Raw genomic sequence first — 21,913 nt, 5'->3', positions numbered from 1 at the left:
TACATGCTTTGGAGACCTCTGAAATTTCCAGGTTGATTAAACTTTATTAAATCTGGCTTTGTAAAGCCATTTCATAACCATACATTTTAAATTAATTTGGCAACCCTTGTTCTCTTTGAGTTTTTCTGTTCTTAGAGGCTTTAGAAAGTTATAGCTCATACATACTTTAGAAGCATTGTATGCATGAAATTTTCCTTTATGAGCTTCAGAAACAAAGAAAAAATAATATTTGCACAGTAGATCAAAGAGGAGATGTCAAAGTTAAAAGTCTTCTTTAAACTTGATATCAGGTTAGCAATTAAAAAAACCTCCAAACTTAAAATACATGAACTGGTGAAAAGAAAATAGTGAAGTTACATATGCACAAATGAAAATAGTATTGTACTACATGCTCAGTATGAGAGGCTCACACAGAAAAAGGGATTTGTGTACTCTGGATTACAAAGGTGTTTAGGACTCTCTCCTCTGAGATTTAATTCAACAGAATTTATGCCTACATCCATCTGTGAATCTAGGCCTTTACTCTTACCGATTTCCCACTGACAAGCTTATAAATGCTTTTGTGATTCCAGGCTTCAGAAACACCCCCAAATGCATTTATTAAAAAGAAAAAAAAAAAGTCATAATTATCTCCAGTTAGTTCATCTATTACATTAAGGTCTGCTGAGGAAGTGCTGAATTTGTGTATGCTTTCAAGGATTACAATTAGTCTGCATACTTTGAAAATTTTTGTTTTGGTTAGTTTTTTGCATGGTTTTGTTATATAAGGTTCACAGAAAAACAAAAACAAATAAGAAGAAAAAATAGAAGATAAAACATGGTGCTGAAAATGAGCACGTTCAGCAGCCATGGTGCTTTAACTTACCCAGATATGCTTTTCATGAGATGAAGAGAGATGAATGGAAAAAAAAAAAGCACACAAATGTTAATGAATATATGTCAGTCCATCAAAAAAAATCATGATAGATAAAATAATAGCACTGTTATAACTATGGAAATCTTTCTAACTGGTCTTTGACTTTTTAAAAGAAGTTACATGCTCTTATGAAGAATAAACGAATCTTTCAAAATTACATTATCATTAGTGTTGGCTGTTTATCAGGCACCACTCAGCACAGCACGCTTACAACACATATTTGTGCCAAAGATCTGCAAACATCATGAATATGGAAAATATTTTCAAATCAAAGCATGTTGCCCAAATTTGAATAATTTCATAATGATTTTTGTGTAACACAAAAATCCTGAAAAATTCAAATGTAGCAAATTACCGTAGATACACAGTAAAAATAAGAGTGGACTATGAACCAAGATTTGCTTTTCCACATGCGCTTTACCAGTATTTTAGCAGAATGTCCTGTGGTAATTATAAATGACCTAGACTTGTTTTTCTGAAATACGCAGGAGATGTCATGCACATAGATAGCTAACTTTTGTTACTGTTTTCACGCTGCATAGTATGTCTGTTTGAGCAGTCATACTAACATTAGATGAGTAGCAATACTAATGCGAGCGTTTTGCACTCTAGGTAACCTATTGCTGCCAACATAATTGACAAAAGTTTTTGTAGGAGAAACCAGGATGCCATCACTGACAATAAAATTTCTTCAGCATCCTTTAACTGCCATCATAAAAAAAAATATATATATATATATGCCTGTTTTCATGTACATATGTGTTCGTGTGTGACGAGCAGAAAAGATGGGAGAAAGGAGGAGAAAAAGTGAGATACAGAAAAGCAGATGGAAACGAAATAGAAAGAAGTTATACACAGAAAGTTTAAGAAAAAAAGGGAAGGGAAGGGAAGGACAGTGAAGGTAAGCAATAAATATAAAGAACAAGAACTATTCAAACAATTACCAAATCTGATGGAGGTACCACTAGAATTGAACGTGCACATATGATTTTGGGGCAAAATCTCTGGTCACACTCATTTTCTACCAAGCTATTGCAAAGACTGACTTGAACACCTTTGCTGGAGAAGCCCTTCATTTTGGCCATTCCAGGGTCTATTGAAGCAGAACACCTATTTCTTACACCTTCCTCTCAATCCTCCTTTGGATATGGCGGGAAAAATAAACACGGGGGTTAACTGTTGTGCAGGTAATTTTCTGGTAGCTTTAATCAGCTGGCAGTTCAATGCCACCTGGGGATAACCCACGAGACCTGAAGGCTGTGCCAGTCTCCCCCGTTATAGGAGCAGAGGATTGAGGAACATTCATTTGCTTCCTCATGGTCTTGTCTTCAGAGTAAAAAAAAAATCCAGCAGAAAAAAACATATCTCTAAATTCTAGCTTTCACCTTTTCATAAGACAACTATTTTATCATGACATTATTGAAGGAAGATAAGGATTTCCCTTAGATTTATATTATACTATTAAAGATATGTAGTATTTTTTCCTCTGCTGTGTTTTATCTGTTCTTCCCTTAAACCCTAATTCTACATTTAATCTGATAGGATATTTATATCTGCAAGAGATCAGAGTTTAGGGAGCAGTTGCACGTATGAGTGCATATGCTTATATCTCAGATTGTAATAGATGGGCCCATATGTGTAGATAAGACAGCGATTGGGACTCCGATCTATTTTTGTTTAATTAAAAATTTGCAACTAGTTGATACAAATATCTTTATGCTGTATGGGAAAAATAGAACACAAAAATCCTGGCAAAAGGAAAAATATTATATTAAAAATACAAGACTTAAAATTATGGGAGAGAAACAGAAAATATTTATGTCCTCAATAAAATATACTGTATCCAATTTTTCATTATCAGAATAGTCTGAGTAAGGCTTATGTATCCTCTGCAGAATAAATACATATATTCATTTGTAATGATAAGAAAGGAAGGAAGTCTCCAAATATCTAATTTCATAACAAGATTTCTTTTTTAACATGAATAAAAGATATTGGCAAAAAGCTTGTATTGACTAACTATTTCTAATGCTCTTTAAGTAAGTGTAAAAATATATTCAGTAAAAGAATGAGATTTAAAAAGAAAATTCATCTTTATGTATGTCTCAAGGATTAGACCCCAGCCCAGCCAAGAGAAGGTGATGGTGGATACTGCATGCAATCCTAGACTTCATCAGAACACTGAATAGTTCTTCTTCCTGAACTGGAATGAGAAAATAGCAAATAATAAGGACTGAATACAGTTTTCTTTGCTAGAAAGGGAGGAAGAATTAAAGAGCAATCTGAAAGCTACTAACTACATCAGCTAATTTCTCACAGATGAAGTAGGAAGAGAAGAAATTAAATGCATCATATTAAAATTATTCTTAAGAGCTAGTGTAAGAAAATAAATCATGCACATTTAGGATATAATGGAGTTTAAAGCATTAAGTATACAAGAATATTAGATGGATAGCACAGAAAAAAGACCTTAATTAATCCAATTGGATTCATTTTTCCAAAATGTGTATAATTAAGAAGCTCACTAGAAACAGCTATTTGTATACTACAGAGGACAGAGATTATTTGTAGTCACAAATATTCTATGTCAAATTCTAATTGCAGTTGCACACATAAAACCTATTCTAATTAAAGGGCCATTGTGTGGAATCGAAAGGAACTAAATGATGACTACAGTGTTCAAAGTCTTAATTCCACAAAAAGGTCTAGCTAGACATACTTTCAAGCAGCCTGTTGACTGGGGACCAAAACTTCAATTTTCTGCAGGTAAATCTAAGCAGAGTGTTCTGTTTTATTTAATTGATTTAATTTAAATGCAGATTACTACAACATGTGGCCTTGTTTTTGCGACTTTTTTTCTATCATCTCCTAATATTTGGAAAAATTATACAAATAAAAAAATACAAAAGAAAAGGACATAAGCACTATTAGGAATTCACCAAAGGCAACATCCTTTTTTCTATGTAAAAAGGAAGAAAACTGACTTAAACACAACATTCTCTTCTGGTAATATAGAAGTTACTTGTGCTTGATATGTACATTACTGTAGTCAGCTGAGATTTAAGTCATGTAATTTTCTCAGGTTCATTATAAGGCCATAATCACTATGAGTTTCTTTTCACAAGGGAATTTCTTATAGCAGAATTAGTTAGCTCTTGATCCTGCCAGGCTATATGTATGTATGTAAGCGTATGTATGTGTTCTGGCATGATAAAGCTTTTTTGCAATCTAGTTGAAGGCAGGTGGTTATATCTTGCAAACATAGCCTGTACCCATAGAATAAATCTCCTCAAAACAGGCTGATAGGATAGATTTCTTTAAAAAAATCTTTATTTTCCCTGGAAAATGTAAACCTCACATTTTAAGCTTATTTTGGGAAGGTGGAATCAAAGGATTTATGTTATTACACAGATCAAGAAAAAGAAGATTAACAGATTCTTATTCAGAGTCAAATCAAATCAAAGTGGAGGAAAAGGTGAAGCTGAAAGCTCTGCTCTCGACTCATGCTACCTTGGCCAGATGACTAAGAACGCCACCATTATGACAAAGTGCAGCGAATTCATGGGCCATGAGGTAAGTGAAGATTGTTATTCTAACATTCATACTAATAAACGTTGGAATTTATCAGCTTTTGAGCTGGAATCCTGTCAGTGTGATCTAGTTAAGGGCTAGCTGACTTATATGTAAAATTTTGCACATGGAAATAATTTGTATTCAGGATTTGCTTAGGAAGTGACAGCATAAACCGAATTCAGTGTACTAGCAGCATGCACAAGGTCAAACACACCTCTGTGTGGCAATCAAGTGCTATGTAGCACTTAAATGCCTCTCAAACCTTGCCTTATGGGGGTGCTTTGCCCAGGATGAAATAAATATGCCCTTCCTTCACAATTGAGCATCAAAGCAAGACAGACGCAGGGACTTACAAGAAACACTTTTGAAAATGAAATCATCTTTTTGAAGGTGATTGATTACCTAATTTCCAAGTAAATTGTATCTCAGTATGGATTCTGTTCCTATCAGGCTTTTTTAATTTTTTTACAAAACTCATTTCCAAAGGTCCTTGCTTAACATTTTTAAGAAATATTGAACAGTAGAGTGCCTATGAAATATCAGTGAAAATGGTTAGTCATTACACATTTTTATGAAACACAAAAGACATATACGTCTTAAATATCTTCCCTTGTTGAGACATACACTTATTTGCTGATATACTGCCTACCGTTGCAAATCAAGTTAAGCATTACATTTGAAAAGGATACCTAGCGCTAGCACTTGGAGCTATCCTGCAAGTTGAGAGACTACGCAGAAACCTTTGGACCAACCAAACTACTTAAATATGTGTTTGCCATCAGTGAGGCTTTTGGGTAAGGCTGGTAGGTTTGACATCACTCCTGAGAAAAACTGTGAAAAAGGAGAATACAGCTAGGAAAATTATAGCAAAAAGGGAAGCAAACCTGGCTCTATTTGTTGATAAAATTTCAAGTTTGGTTGAAAAGAATAGTTCATTGTTAAAGAAGATTTTTATAAAGGGTTCAAATTAATATCATATGATATTTTAGTTCTGCCCTGGGTCCTCTACGAATCTTTACAGGCTGCAGTAGGTACGGGACAGACCTGAAGCTTCCTACACTGTGTCCCAGCCTGGGCTTTCATGACAACCCTGAGCACGTGCCAAGGCCAAGACACTGTGGACAGTCATATTATTTGCTGCAAAAAAACCCATGAAGGCTGATGCTACGAAGAACCAGGGCAGTGTGTACACAGCCACTGAGAAATGATAGCTGGAGTCTTTGGCTACAAAACTCAGAACAAGAAATTAGGCACCCATTTTTAACAGGGAGACTGGTTAATCACTAGAAAAAAAATATTAAGAGAAAAGCTTCATTCTTCACTTCAGCAATGGATGCTTTCTGGAGAGTTTCCCCGAACCAAATAAAATTATGATTTAGTCAGGAACAAATGATTAAATTCACTAGGGAACTTGAATGAATGTAATGATGATATACACAGTATTACAGCTGCTAATGCTTTTAGTCCTAAACTCTGTGTTCTCCTGAAAAGATTAGATATAGGGCAAACTGATTCTAAGAGTCACTAAAAGCAGAAGGCATTATGTACAAAATACTAACAGCTTTTGTATATAACAACTGAAGTGGAATATAAATGTTAGTTTAAATAAAAAGAATGCAGTGCATTAATCTTTGTCATACCCAAGCATCATTTATTTCCACCAAACAAAACGATAAATGCTCTTCTTACTACCTTTAAAACTAGGCTAAATTGGAAGAATACTGTCCCATAAATTGGTAGTAGAATAAGAAAACACTCCAAATACCCTTGACATTCATTTTAGTTTTCTAGGACTGTATGCTCAATTTACATAGTGGGCTTAAAAAGTTTTAATATTAACCAGAATTCTCATATATTTACTGTCTGAGAGTAAACACCTACAGATTACTCAGGTAACTTAAGTCCATCTTTTAAGATGATTTTAGCAACCTGATGGGGTCTAATTTAAAATTTCCAGCCAGCTCCTTTAATTTCTCTTTGATGTCTTTGTAAAAAGACTTGTTACTACTGCCTAGTTACTTACATTATCATTGAGATCATTATCATTATTATCATTGAGACAAATTGTTAATTACATTTTAATGGTGTCTAAGTAGTCAATTCAAATTGAAAGAAATCTAATATCTAAATAGCGTCCTCTAGGCAAGAGGCAGAAAAACTCTGAAATGTAATCATCGGTTAATGACACCATAATCACTGGAAAGGGATTTGATCTCCAGAAGCATCATATTCTCTCAGGAAACTTTTCAGGGTGAAATGTATTATTCAGCAATCTATTCTATGCATAGAAATGGTGCTAAAATAGTATAACACACTGCAACGTGTTTATAACTCCGCAAGACAAGAACAGGGCCACGGCAAATGCTTGCTGTTTGGGAGCAGGTGGCAAGGACAGCTGCTGTACTGTCAGTACCTCCTGGCTGCAGCAGCTGACAATTTGAAGCATCCTGCCTCTTCATCCCTAGGGCAGAGGCATCCTTGCTGAATTGCTAATGAGGTCACAAACACCAAAAATGCCACATTAGAAATTCAGAAGTTCAGTATTTTAAAGTCTTTTTGCTTAAGAGTTTAATTCAACAGAAAGAAATAGCATGGATAAAACTTTAACAGTAATTCATCCTGTAATAACTTTATCTAATTTTTAATTTATTAGCTCAAAGTTACTTGTGAATACTGGTGAATTAAGCCTCATATCACCTACGTGAAGCTAAAGAGTACTGGGAAAGTGCTTTGATCACAGTGATGAATCACACCTTTAGTTTCATGTCAAGGGGAGAACCCTTGCTTTCCTGCGCTAAAACCACAATTTCCTATCATTGAGCTGAAAGAGAAGTTCACTGAGCTGCTAACAGGACTGAAAGTCAATTGATTTGACTTATCTAAGAGAAGACAGTGGTGAAACACAAGTTCAGTATGTGCTGTTATTCCTCACTTATAGAAGAGGAAACTGGCTTTGGAATCACCATGTTTTTTTTCTATGCAAGTAACAAAGCCAGCGTAAGTAAAGCTCTCCCCAGACTCAAAGTTTAATACAAAGGATTGATTGCCTGCTTTATCCTGTCCTTTAAGTATCCTTCTCGTGGGCCTGGTTCTCTTGAGAATTTATGTCCTAATCTAAATTAGCCAAAGAAATCACTACAAGGTGAGGTGCTCTGCTCTCTCAGCTCCAGGGATTGGGTTTGCTGTCCCTGCAGGGTTTGCAGGACCTGTTTAAAGGGTTACAAGGAATCAAATGCTTAAAGTTAAATGTTACTGATACGTCATGAGATAGCAAATTGTTCTCAGAGTTTTCTAATTACCTTTTATAAAGACATCATTTCTACCATCCCTAATGTTACACACCATAGTAGTGTCTCTTTGGAATCAACCAAATCAATAATCTTACAGCTCAGGTATGTATTTGAAATCTCTACATCTAGAGGGAGTTATGAATCATCAAGTGGTGGCAAAAACGAATCTGACTTACTGAGACAAACTTTTCATTTAAATGATATTCTGGACTCCTTCAACTTAATACTTTCCAAGGTACGACATGCAAATACATGACTGCATTTTTCACATGGAAACGTCAATTCTCTTCTGCCCTATTGATAGCTTGGCACCCTAATGATTGTCACAATTTGTTAGAATCCCATATACATCTCTAATCCAAAATGTTATACTTTTCTCATATTACAGTTCCTCTACAAATGTACATGAAATGAGCTCACTTGCTGTCCTCTGAAGGGAACCACCAATGTATGTTAGTATTTCTCTGAGAGCAAATTAAGAGGAATCTTATCTTGAAAGCAGTCATAAGGATTCCAAAGTGAGAAGCTATAAAGACAGACAAGTCTAAAGTAATGGGGGAAAAAAAAACCCTTCATGAGATAGGTATATAACATATACTCAGGGCAAATACTGTACAGTTCCAGCTAGCTGAATGGTCATAGCCACAAGGGAAAGATTCCTTGGTGTGGACACTACGGCAAAGAATGATTTGATTATATCTATTTCATAAGGAATGAAGGACAGAAAACACAGGAGTAAAGAAGAAAGACTTGAAACGCAGACAGTGTGAAAAGGTCTCATTGTGTGAGATTAGACAAAAACCTAGTAACAGATTACCTGTACGCCAACTATTTCCAGACAAAAAGCGTGGTAGGTACTGTCATGTAGGAAGCAGTTAAAGTGTACAGCCTTATTTTATCTTATGCAGTGTTAATAACTGCTAACATAAGAGAGAAGCAATATTGTGCAAAGTGAATAAATGCATCCCTTCACAATGGTTTCAGTTGCAGTACCTTCAGCCCTCAGAACTGGAGGAAAAATAAGGACTGCAAAAAATTGCTGAAAATTCAGTAGTATTCTTTATGAATTACTGCCAGCAGTGATGGTTTCGAAGATGCTTTCCAGAATTTAGTAAAAAAGTGTAGTAATATACCTTATGCACTTTCTTCATATTTAAACGGATAATGAGTGATAACAGGTTTAAAGACATGAAATGCAGACAAGTCATCAACTAGAATATCTCTATGAATGTTTTTCTGAGTTTCCTAATTGAATTTAAAGGGTTTCTTCTCTCTAAGTTAGCACAATGATTGCTTTTCTATCTTTAATTGCTAAATTGAGGCTGATTTAAATTGGATACATATTTGTACGTTAACCAGATGTGCATGCTTAAAGATATATTTCATCAGGAGCTTGAAAAGTAGTGGTTAAAAATATTCTACATATAAATCTACTGAGAAGCTGAAATGTATCCCTGGATTCTTCTGATTAGAATTGCAGATTCTCTTGAAACCTTGCAAAGGAACATTACAAGACTGAAAGAGACCTGAAAATACTGCAAATTTTAAAAATGAGGCTTTCAGAATCCAAATGATAGTGCTAAAGTTAGTGATTATGGCTGAAAAATAAACCTGTTTGTTTACAAAATGAATTTTCAAAGTCGTTTTTAAATACCATCTTTTTTTCTCTCACATCCTCTAATTACATTGTAACTGTAATACTGCCAAGAGGTTTCTTTTGTGTTTGTAGCTTTTTTTTTTAAAATAGTTCTCCTTAGTTCCTGGCAGCTGCTATGACTCAGTGTACTGGTTTTACAATTGGATGCACCAGAAACAGCATTAAATTATTATATAATTTATCTGAACACAAAGCTAGGTTGTCATTTACTGACAGGCAAAAGAGAAAGTAAAGCTGCTAGGGCTAACGTTGCCTTTGACTTCTATAGACAGAAATAATCATGTGTTCAATGGATAATGCAAAATATCTTGCCTTTTTTTTTTCCATCTGAATAATCCATGCAGTGAGTCACTAAGATTTTTTTTTCACTGCCTACTTAGTTTTTAAAAACTGCAGTTACCAAAAGGCACAGAATTAATTAGTGTGAAACAGAAAATGTCTCCTTCTCTTAAACTTATGTTCTTTTGCAAATGAAACAACATCATACCATTGACAAATAAAATTTAAATATTTCTTCTATATTTAGGAATATATATTTTCCTATATAAAAACATTTATACATTTATTCTAGGAAAAAACACAGTAAATGGTAAACTGCTATACTAAACGGTCATGCTCCTTATTACATGCCTGCATAAGACCAACACAAAAAATGAACTGTGAATCGAGTGTGAGCCAATGAAAGTAACATGAAAACGGTACTCACTTTTTCTTCAGCCTTCGGTCCTTTTCTGCTTGGGTTCCAAGTTTGCCTAATCCCAGAGATTCCTGTGCTGCCACCTCTGTTTCCATATAACCTCCTGTGGTGAAACAGGAAAAAAGAAAAAAAATATTCACCATATTTCCCAATAGTTCTTGCCCAGTTGTTCCCCTCCTCACCCCTCCAGTTGCCCCCTGCCCCTTTTTTTCCACCATCATGTATGCTTTCTCCTTAAGACATTAAGACTGGTGTTGGTGAGCAACATCCATCACCCACAGAAGTAAATATGTCTAAATTCTGGCAAGCGTTTACTACACGGAAAGGCGCTGACATAGAGGGACAAACGGTTTCCTCCTTGAGTTCTGCACTAGTGTACCAGAGGAGCACCCTGGGTTTCTCCACTGCTTGTTATCCTCTGCCTCTGAAGGTTCAGTCTCACAGTCCTAGCAAGCAATGCTCTACTGTAACACTCCCATTTTTTAATCTTAGTTGGGAAATGTACAGAGGAAAGTGCCTTCCCAAGAACTGTCTGATTATTATTGATATAATACAGCATCACATAATGGCATAATACTAAAGTCTTTATTTTGCTTTCAAAGCTGTCCTTTCAATGTATGTGTAATTTCACCACTACTGCTGTCTAGACAGAATTTTTCTCTAACAAAGAGGATGCTACATCTCCAAGTATCATGAGGAGAATGATGCCTCCAATTGCAAATGCATAAAAAGTGATTGCACAATTTGCTTTATTTCATCTACTTTTTAAAGTTTTACAAGATTATCACATCAAATGTTTCTTGCTGACCCTGGAGCAACTTTTTAACTTTGCAAACTGCTGTATCAATATATCACTTGGACCTTTCTGAGAGAGCAGCTCATGGTATTTCAAATATAGGTGGTATGAGTGCAGCATAATGAGGGATTTTCACAGATTGGAAAGTATTTTTGGCATAACGGACTTTCCCACAAAACAAACACATCTGGGCCACTTCAATAACCCTGGTTACCTTGTATTGAATCTGGTGATTATGCCTGGCAGTATCTTAGACACACAGACAGCTGTGATAAACGTTTCCTAACAAGCTGACCTTTACTTACACTATATAGATCAGCTTGCCTGTGCAGGGCTAAAAATGCCTGTAATATATTTGTTTTATGGATTAGAATATTTAAAAAGTAACATGAGGAAAATACACAAATGCCCAGTATGATAATCCCCAAGTGAGAGATGACCGGGTAAGTTTAAAAATCAAACAAATTAAACATCATGAAAAAATGACACTCCTACTCTCTGTAACATTCCTTCCCCCTTGCCCAATAATTAAAAGAAATTTTGAAAAATCTGGAAATCTTGAATCTTGAGTCTAAAAAATAACAACAACAAAAAAAACTGTGGCATGTATTTGACTTTGAATAATAACACAAATGACTGAGCAGAGATGATGAAAATAGCAAATTATAAAATAATGAAACTCTAGCACGTTTAGCAGTGGAAAATGAATAATTTCAAAGTTTTACAGGTAGTGTAGAGCAAGAAAATCTTTTGGGTTATACCCTGGCTCTGTTCAAGTTAGTGATAAAATTTTGGATGTTCCAATATTGCTTCATAAATAAGATTATATATTATATGTCATTTTAGAGATATTACAGTATTAGTTACAGAAATATTATGTGTATTTATAATGTATAATATCACTGGGATTCCTAATATCCTCTGCATTGAGATGAACTTTTAAAGTGCTCCTTTTAACATAATTGTGTGCATGTACAAATATGCATATAATAAGAAACCAAATTAATGTTTCTGAGGCTCCAAATTACCTCTTTAATATTTGATATTTTATTGAAGAAAAGGTATTTTCCATATATGAAAATATAACTGTGAGAAGTTAAAGCATGTATGTACATCAAATCAGAATAAGCTGAATTTAAGCAAGGATTTAAATGAGATTCTTCTACTGATTTTGCAATATAAATTTAGTTTATGAAAACATCCTAAAATTGATCTTTAGCAATATGCAGCACAGTGATGATAGGACTTACTGTCTAGAGCTCTGTGATATATCTGTTTATCTTACTATAAATAGAACTATTAATTATATATCCTGCATAGATACTATACTTGTCATGGAGCTAATTGAAGTACTACCACTATTGCTATTTTTTTTTTAATTTTGTATTGTATTTAAAGTACTGCCTCTGAATGGAAATTTCTCCTCTCTCTATATGTACATGTTCTTGGTATCTTAAGAGGAGAAAAAAGTCTATAATTCAGCTCCTCAACAACTTCCCTTAATTTCTCAAAATATTTTGCTCCTGCTTTTGGTCACTGTTAATTTTTGTGTATGTTTGTAAAACTAGCCTGTTTAAGCAAAATGTATATTATACTGATATCTTTGCTATTGAGCCAAAGGATGGATGCCACAAAAATTTCATTTAATTGCAAATCTTCACTAATATCTGCTTGCAATTTCATGAGTTAGTGCTGGGAATTATAAATGGGCCTTATCCAATTAAATATATATCTTATTAATCATGTTGGGTATTATTAAGAAATGAATCTTTTGTCAGATTACATTGCTCCTGAGACAATCTTTACAGGTGTTATTTTATTTTTGTTCCATGCTGCAAGGAACTGCAGAAAAGACCAATGCACTTATTACATCTTTGTCCTTTACGTTCCTGAGTTACTGTGAATTCATAGATTATTATGCGTAATCCATCAGTATCAATAAAATTGGTTTTATGAAATGTAAATGTGAATTAATATGAATGTGAATTTAAATTAAGATTAGAAATCAGTTTTTTTTTTCAAGAGTACAAGGTTCTCACAGGCAAAGGGGAGAAAGGTTGAGATGTGAATGGAGAATGCTCAGTTATTTGCTTTTTCTCTGATATTTATACCCTAATATCACCTTATTTCGTGCTGTAGAATTTTAATGATGGGCTTGTTAGTTGTAATAAGGATAAATTTTAATATGAATTAAGGTTTTTAATTTTTGCTTTACATATCAGCTTAAATGTTTACAGTTATTGTAAACTTTTAAAAATCATTCACAGACGTTAAGGGGTCACCTTGGCAGTAAAAACTGAGCACCTAACCAATTTGTACTGTATGACATCGGTGTGAATAGGAAAGAGCTACTATTCTCATTTTAATGACAGGGAAACAAAGGCGCCAGGAGGCCATGTTATCAAGTCTTGCGCTAATTTTGTTTGGCTCTCCTCGCTATACAGCTGTTATATACGTCTATATTCTCAATGATGCACCCTCTCAATGATGTGTAAATAGGAGAGCTTGGACTAAAGTTTCTGCTCTTAGTCTTTTTTGCGTTTGTTTTGGAAACTTGCTACCAAGAGAAACATCTATACTAAATCAAAGGTGTAACTGAGGCTTGTGTCGGCATGCGTACGTATGCTAATCCTAATCTAGCTATAGAGCCTACCTGCCCATGTGGACTGCAGCTCAAGATATAGCTGCCTGTCTGGGCACACAGGCTACGAGCCTACGCTGAAGACTGTCATTTCATCTTCCATTGCTTTTGCTACCCAAAGTAGTTAAATAAAGTACGCTATGACTGTTTTTTGAGTGCGGTATAGGCACACCCTTTGGAAGAGAAAAAGATTTTTTCACAGAAGAAGATTTTTGCCAAGAATGAATTAGACTAAGGTCTTGGCTAGGGAAAAGAACAGAAAGAGTGGAAGAAAATAAAGCATTGCCATGGGCAGCATAGCTAATTTCAAGAATATGCAAGAGATGACACCAGCAAGAGGCACTATAGATGTCTAATAACACACTGAAACCTGAAGGGCTACTACACTTACTTGCAAGGGCCTTCTGTATCACATGGTTACACCCATTATTGTGGCTTATTACTTACTACTCTCTCAACTCTTTTTGTATTTTGATTATTTGAGAGTACACTGTTAGCATTTGTATCCTAATGCAAGACAGCATTGAAGCAGTAGGCTCACTGAAGTGGGTGATTCTAGTAATTTGTGTCAGAAGCCTCCTTTCATTTGTGTTATAGTCATATCAAACTCCTGACAAACATAATTTCTGATAACAGTGAAATTTAATGGGAAAGTTCTGCCAGCATAAAGAAAAAATAAGCAATCTGGAGAACCAAAAAGAAGCATAATTAAAAATGAAAAAATGGCTGTGAAATGGTGACCTTGGCTTGGTACCACTAATTCCTTACTGAGCTGTCCAAGTCGAGCCTTCTCTTTTTTACCGAACAAACGTCCTATTGAAGACTTGATTCCTTTCTTCTTGGGAGCTTTGTGTAGGGAGTCCTGGCTGCTACTGACACTGCCAAGACCAATGCTTTCTGGCTCCAGTGAAGCAGGCAAACTACTACAAAATGATAATAAAAAAGCAGAATAGATAACACATTATAATTTACAGATGATTCATTTTTTTCTGAGCAACTATCTCCCCATAACTAGAACAATTAATCACGTCTTCTCCTTAAATGATTTAGCAATATATAGAGTAATACAAGATCACATTTTCTCCATCAGGCTGACAGAATCTTGTTAAAAGAGGCTGGAAATAAATAAATATTTTTAATTTGCTATAAAACAATTGATGAAAAATACAGGAATCAGCGTGATGTTTATCTTTCTAGGATTTGCAGGATCACTACTTCTAGTAGTGATCAAAATTGTACATTAAAACAAAAAAAACCCGACGTATTTTAGCACCACCAAGTGTTCCCAGGGTCACCCAAGAGACAAAGGTAAAGGTTTACCTTTGGGAAAAACAATTGCCAAAAGAAACATGAAGAAACCAGGGTATTTTGGGATTGTTAAACAACAGCATGATTCGAAAAGAATAATATGTGGTAAAACTGTGAAGTACTGATTCATGCTACAAACACCTTACCTTCTAGCATCATTGTGGTAAGAAGAAGGAAGGGTATGAGTCATTCTGATAGCTCTGGGTGTTGGAGGAGGAGAAGTTTCACATTTGATTGTGGCTTTATCTTCACGCCCATCTTCTTCGACTACTGCAATCTTGGGGGAAAGATACATCATTGATAGCCTATTAGCTTTTCAAGAAAGTTTCAACATATGTTTCAAGAATTTGTTGAGTGAATCAAGACATGTATGGATTCAAGTGCAACTTCTTGAGCAAATTGTAAGGGTTCTTATTTTTAAAAGAGACTACTGGGAAAGAGCAAAATTGCCTAAAGTAAATTAGGCAGCTTAAAGTACATATTTGAAAAGAAACTGCACTGAAGAAGAAAATCATTCCTTTTATGCAAAAGTTTGATCCAGTAAAGGTCAACACATGAGAATAACTTCATGCATGAGCAGGCATACTGCATTAAACCGGATTATTCATGTAAACAAAGTTTTTTGAAGGATGTAAGGGAGAAGGGAAATACAGACATAAACAAGACCACTCTTTGTACAGGTTGTTAATAGAATGATTAGAGTACTTGAAAATAACCATTTAACAAAAAGGAGTTTTGTCACAGTATATAATGATTTATCTTAAATACTGTCTGGTTCTGCCTGGTTCCTCCAGCAATAAGAATGGCCAAAATATATTGAAAGTAATTCTTATGTGCCCATACTTTGTTTTTAACTGTATTCCTTTAAGTTTGTGCTGGTGAGGCTAGTACTCAACAGTATCACTGGAGGACCCTGATTCTTGGATTAGCTGTGACCCTTGCAAGCCTTTTCAGGTAAGATTAAAATGATCATGTTTAGGGATCATATAAAAAGGAATGGAGGGGATGCAATGGGTGGCAAGGAACCCAATTATCTGAACAGCACAAAAGAAGTTCAGCGTACTGCTACGGAGGATTATAGTAAAAAGGTTCTCTTAAACTTAAACAAAACAGAACAAAACAAAACAAAACAAAACAAAACAGTATCATACCTTTCTTCGATGTTTCCTTAAATCGCTTGGCTTAGATTGGTAACAAAAGCAGCAACAACAGAAGAAGAACGATTAGTACTTTTTTTTTGAACAGAGACAGCAGAATGCCTCATGTTCTTCCTTATTTTTACATATAGAGGAAGGAAAAGGAGATTTCATTCATTTAATGCTTTCCATGCTATATATTGAATATCAATTTTGTGTCACAACACAAGATAAGCCCTGACAAATATCTCATTCTCTGAAAGCAATTACTGTTTCTAAAGTTGTAATCTCCTCCTTTTTCATGTATTTAACAAAGAATAGGACATTTCAAAAGTATGGTATCCCTTTTTATTTTTGGAATCTTCATTATAAATCCTCCCACTATCCCTTCCCCCAATACAAGTTTGTTTTTTTAGTTTTCTCTAATATTATAAACTTATTGGCATTTCACCAAGTATAAATGCAAAATGTCATCAACACACACCATGCCTGGAAAAAGGGTATTTCTCTCCCGTTTCCCTCATTCTTAATGTGATTGGTATTTTCAATCAATGGATACAAATATATGCATCTTCTGTACTGTACTGTATTATCTCACAGTAGAAGGCTGCTAGAATGCACCTCGTTCATCCCCCTTTCCATTTTTATTTTTGGCAGATGTCTCATTCATTCAAATAGAGCTGAACAAACTGTGCAGAATTTATTTACTGCATAGCCCTGGGTTGTGGAAACTCTTTGCAGTACTGGTTTTCCAGCCACCTCTACATAATCATTTGGCAATTTAGGGTTCTAGAGACTAGACCTCTGTGGAACTCTTCTCAGCTCAGTGTTTTTACTCGGAGGACCTCTGATAGCCTGTTGTGTCCATCCCCAGGCAGTAAGGATAAGGAAACGTTCAACTTCTGCTGAAACAACGCAGGGCAGAAGCATCCTGAAATGATCCATGTACTTGCTAGCGAGGGTGAGTGGAGCTGTGGCTGTGCTGCTGAGCCCGCAGTGGGGCATTGCTTCTAACGCTTTATGATATGTCCAGAGTTTGATTGCTACTTATACAGACATATCCATTTGAGCTTTAACACAGCTAGAGCTTGATACCAGTGAGGCCATGGCAACGTGACGTACAGAGGCTATACTCTCATTTTGTATTTGAGTCTGATGAACCTACTGACTCAAAGCTACTGTGTCCATATCAAGGCAACCAGGCAGCACCAGTCTCTGCTGGAAGGTTGGTTGCCCATTGCCATTTAGCAGTAGCTGAATCACTTAGCTTAAATGGCTGGTGAAATGGAGCCAGACTGTGTATTTGGAGAGGCACTGCCTTGGTTAAGCTGGTGGTACCTGTGTCAGCCTGCACATCTGCCTCCTTCACAATGCTCTGTGCCACCAAGGGTTTCAGATCTGCTGTTTGGCAGAGGGGACTAGAGGGAAGCATGGTGGCACTGCCACAGCCACCAGGGAAGGAACAACCACCAGCCCTGACCTCCACCTGAGATTGGACACTTCTGTCTTTAGTTTCCTGGAAGGCAGTAAACACCATCCTAAACTGGGATGGGTACAGGTAGCTCAGTCAGTTGCCAGCAACAGGGCAGGGAGTCCTCAGCTGGTTCCTGCATCAGCTACATGATAGTAGAGAAATGTCCTTATTTCCAGTTGAGCAGGAGCCAACTGGATAATGAACAGCTGGGCTCTACTCTCAGCTGTTTTTGGCAATGTTCTTGGTGAGGAAAGTTAATTCCTGCTTCCAGATTGAGATAGAAGCTCATCTCTCCTCTGCTGAGAGGCTCCAACAGGGGACATTGGTCTCCACTGGGACCCAGTGCTGGTGCTTCCCAGGAATGGGCCAAGGAGGACATTGATGATGTTCAGATCTAATTTTATCATAAAAATAGCAAATAAAAAATGGGGTTACAGATGTTCCTATCATCCTCACAGTATATCAGAGCTCAGCATAGTGGGCTGCTTTGATTCTCTCCCCAGGCTTAGAGGGATGAATTTGCTCAGGCTCTAAACTGTGGTTTGTAGCCCACACTGAACACTGCACCCTGCATCTGCACTCTTAACAATATTGGAGCTGGACATCTTGAAAATGTTAACACATGCTACCTTCACTTACTTAACTGTTGCACTGCTCTGTTTATTCTCAAAATTTAAAATTTTCAAAACTACTTTTCAAAACAGACTTGTTCCAGAATATGTCTTCAAAGGTACAGTAATGTTAGAATTGTTCTGCATGATGATTTGGTGACCCGGTATTTATGTATGCTGTTCATAATGTTGAAATAAATACACAAGTTAAATGGGTTACTGGAAAACAAAGCGTCTATTTCAAGAGCTTGATATACTATCATGAAGAATATATACAAGGTGCTCTAAGTATAAAAGAGGAAAAATAAAACAAATTGTCAGATATATGAAGTAGTAGAGGTTTTTGAAAGTAATGTCTGTTAGATGTTTCCTGGAGATTTAAACTCACTAAGGCAACTCACTAATAGTTGCACAGTCTGCTATGTAGTAACTGCATCACTTCAAAGCTCCTCATTTGTAAACAATTTTCACATATGAATTGATTACAGTAATTCCAATGACTAATTCTAATTCTTTTTAATTCCACTATCAGTGTAATGAAGGATCTTGATCCTCAGATTAAGAAGGCCCTGGTGGATCAAACAAAATAATAAAAAAGAAAAGTCTTCAAACATGTACATATTCTGGGCAATTTACTATCTGTACCTACAAAGGAGAGGTGGACAAACAAGTAGAGAGGCAAGCAATTCATACAGTGAAAAGAGCAAGTATTTCCTACTAGAAATATCACACCCAACGTTGGCCTCACAAAGTTTCTTACCAGCGTCATAACCCCCATTCTGTCCATCTCCCTGGCTGGACTGCGAGGAGTGAGTTTAGGAGTTGAGTGTCCACTGGGAGGAGACGAGCTTGCCAGTGATGATGCCGTCACTGAGCCAGTAATGGATGTTCCTTGGTGGACTCTGGCTAGATTTAAGCCTTCCAGGCTCACACTGGCCACTCTGTTCTCTATTTCCTCAGCACGCAGTTCTGTTGACTCTTTTTCTTCTTGAATTAACCTTGTAAAATAAAAGAAGAATGTGGTTTTATTTAGACCAAAATGGTCTAAAAGTATTCCCAGATTCTGAAAGCAAATTGTCATCTTTGATACTTTTCTCTCTTTCAAGTAAACACACAGACTCATATTGATAGGCGCAATATATGTTTATACAGAGGGTTTATGTGCCCATCATTGATTCTGGTTTTTATTTCTCATTGTAATTTTTTCCTTTGTTTCTGCATACCCCAAAAGCAAAACTGAAAGATATTTCAAATGATATCTAAAGGAAAAAGACAGAAAACATGAGTTTTGTGGATCAGCCTCCAAATAATATTGAAAAAGATATTTTAAATCATCAGAAATATTAAATTCTTTTTCTTAATTCCTCTGTCCTTAAAATCTGTTCAAAGAATTTGCCCAACAACAAGACTTGACATATGACATTTCAGGAAGATTGGTTTCTTTGTGAAGAGGAAAGGATGTGGGAGGGGGATTTAACAAACCTATTTATAATAGGAAACTAATTCCAATCTTAAATTGGTTTCATCTGATCTTCTGTTGCCAAAGCACGAACACAAATTTAAACTCAAATGAAAATGGGCCTTTAAGAAGGGAATTGCTAAGATAATCTGCATTAATAAAAAAAGGGAACATGTAAATCAATTTGTCTGTTTCATCCCCCCAAATTGATGAAAAAATTACAGTTGTTTTTAAATCACAAAGTTTTTAAGTGAATTTCATTAAAATAGCTCTCTTGTTGGAAACAAATGTAATTTTCTTAAACATATATAGCCTCAATAGGATGCTTCCACTGGGTTCTTTAGTTTTGTTTTTAACTGCGGTTGTACTTATAATGATAAAAAAAGATAGTACATTTATATATGTCCTTTGCCCACAAACCTGTGTTAGGAGAAGTCTTTTGGGAGGATAGGAGGCAAGAATATGAGGGATCAAAGTAAAATGGGAATTTGAAACCTGGGGAGACTGAAATTGTGATCCAGGCTTTTTGAGTGAAATGAGAAAAGTATATTAAATGAAGCCATAATATGTTGAAAATAGACACCTGCAAATTCCTGTGCTGTGCTGTGTCTTCTTCCCTAAAAGCCATCTCAAAATTTCTATAAAATGCCTACAGTTCTTTCCGAAATGAGATGTGGTAGGAACTCAAAGGCAAATCATAATTTGACAGGGAATTCTCTTTTCATTTTAGTAATCTAAATCTGCATCATCTTCTATAATAAAAAAGATCTTGGGGAAAATACATTTTTAATCTCTTTTTATATTTCCAATCATTTGATAAATCATTAGTGTTCAAAAAGATCAAGAAAATGTGAAATGCAATAACATCTGTGAAGACATCCATGTTGAACCATTTTTCCTGAAATATATATATTAGTTACCTAAATCTTTAAGAGTGATGGTAATAAAAACCTATACTTCAGTATAAGCTGATCAGTAGGGGAAATAAAAAAAAACTTGTCTTAATTGGCCTTGAGCAAAAATGGCTATAAATGGTGTCTCCTTTTCTTGCCTCCTTTTTTATGATGTAAAACAATACCTACTACCTAAGTCACAATCCTGTGCTCAGTAAAAGAATGATCTGACTCAGTAAGGCACAAATAGTATCCTATTATATTACCTGCAGGTACAATTCCTTAACAAAACACTTAACCGAGTTACATAATTAATTGTAAAACTGTCAAACAAGATATGTATATATCTGTTGAATCTACAGCTTCCTGAATTGGTCACAGTGCTGACTTTCCCATAATAATAGAAAATATGAATAAAGTTCTCTTTCATGTATACTGGAAATATAGCATTTTAAGGAGATTTTCCCCCCCAATAACAAAATTTCCCTTTGACTTTCTATCTTGACAACTGTAATTAGAGATATTAGAAAAGATCAGTAAAATCCTATCTGAATCAAATGAAGAAATTCTGGTAGTACTGAAAACACAAAATTGTAGATATCTAACAAAAAGCCTCCTCCCGGGAACAGAAAAGTTATACAAGTTCAATACATTACAATAGAGTTCTCTTTAAAGTTACCTCGCTCAAAGAAAGACTGAGAAACCAGTAAATGGTACTCTGGTTTTGATGATTTTACTACATTCTTTCTGACTACAATAATCACCAGAAAGTTACTCAGGCCACTAATGCATCTAGTAACATCTCTTTCATCTCCTTCTTAAGAAGTAGAAACTAGTGAAAGGATGTTTTTGATACACCAACTTTTTTAGTTACCTTTCCTGAAAAACATGTAAGAATTTTTTAAGCATAAAGTATGGTTTCACTTAGAAAAATCCCTTAATTAAAATAGTATCACTGGATTCTCTATCACTTCATTAAATCTGCATAGATTTTGGCAAAATACATTCATTTCACTAATTATTTCCAAGCACTATAACTCAACTTGGAGCACGAAAAAGTCACACTCTCTGGTTCCATATACGTCTTAGAAAAATTGGCTTATCTGAGGTAAAATATAGCAATAATTGCCAGAAGAAAGCATGAACAGCACTGAAATATTTCAGACAGGAGGTCATTAGTGAGAAAACAGAGCTATGCAGAATACAGAAAAGATCTTGAAAAGATGACTACGACTAGAGATCTGTCAAATCTTCCCTGTGCTAGCTTTCTCTAACATATTTCCTTTTAACTGGCCAGCATTTCTTCATTTGGGACACTTTCTGAAAGCCATATGTTTAGGAAATGAAGAAACCATTGTTATGCTCAAACAGTAAATATTCAAAAAACAGACATGTTCCCAGTCCTTTGAATGTATGACTGGTTTTCTCATTGTGATCAATGGTACCTGAACTCATGCGTTAA

At 35.5% G+C, this 21,913-nt stretch overlaps 1 protein-coding gene across 1 annotated transcript in view; it reads right to left on the bottom strand.

Annotated features, from left to right (window-relative positions):
• Positions 1-21,913, bottom strand: part of PPFIA2 (PTPRF interacting protein alpha 2) — a 363,489-nt gene that overhangs the window by 29,046 nt on the left and 312,530 nt on the right. Inside the window, exons 18-23 of the mRNA XM_067312975.1 lie at positions 18,860-19,097; positions 16,030-16,059; positions 15,025-15,155; positions 14,339-14,493; positions 10,143-10,236; positions 866-874 (exon numbers count right to left, since the gene is read on the bottom strand). Of these exons, the coding sequence (XP_067169076.1) occupies positions 866-874; positions 10,143-10,236; positions 14,339-14,493; positions 15,025-15,155; positions 16,030-16,059; positions 18,860-19,097 (657 nt within the window). The remainder of the gene's footprint in view (positions 1-865; positions 875-10,142; positions 10,237-14,338; positions 14,494-15,024; positions 15,156-16,029; positions 16,060-18,859; positions 19,098-21,913) is intronic.

This window comes from Apteryx mantelli, chromosome 1 (assembly GCF_036417845.1).
Source record: "Apteryx mantelli isolate bAptMan1 chromosome 1, bAptMan1.hap1, whole genome shotgun sequence".
NCBI classification, from domain to species: domain Eukaryota; kingdom Metazoa; phylum Chordata; class Aves; order Apterygiformes; family Apterygidae; genus Apteryx; species Apteryx mantelli.
This window is presented reverse-complemented; position numbering and strand designations above follow the sequence as displayed.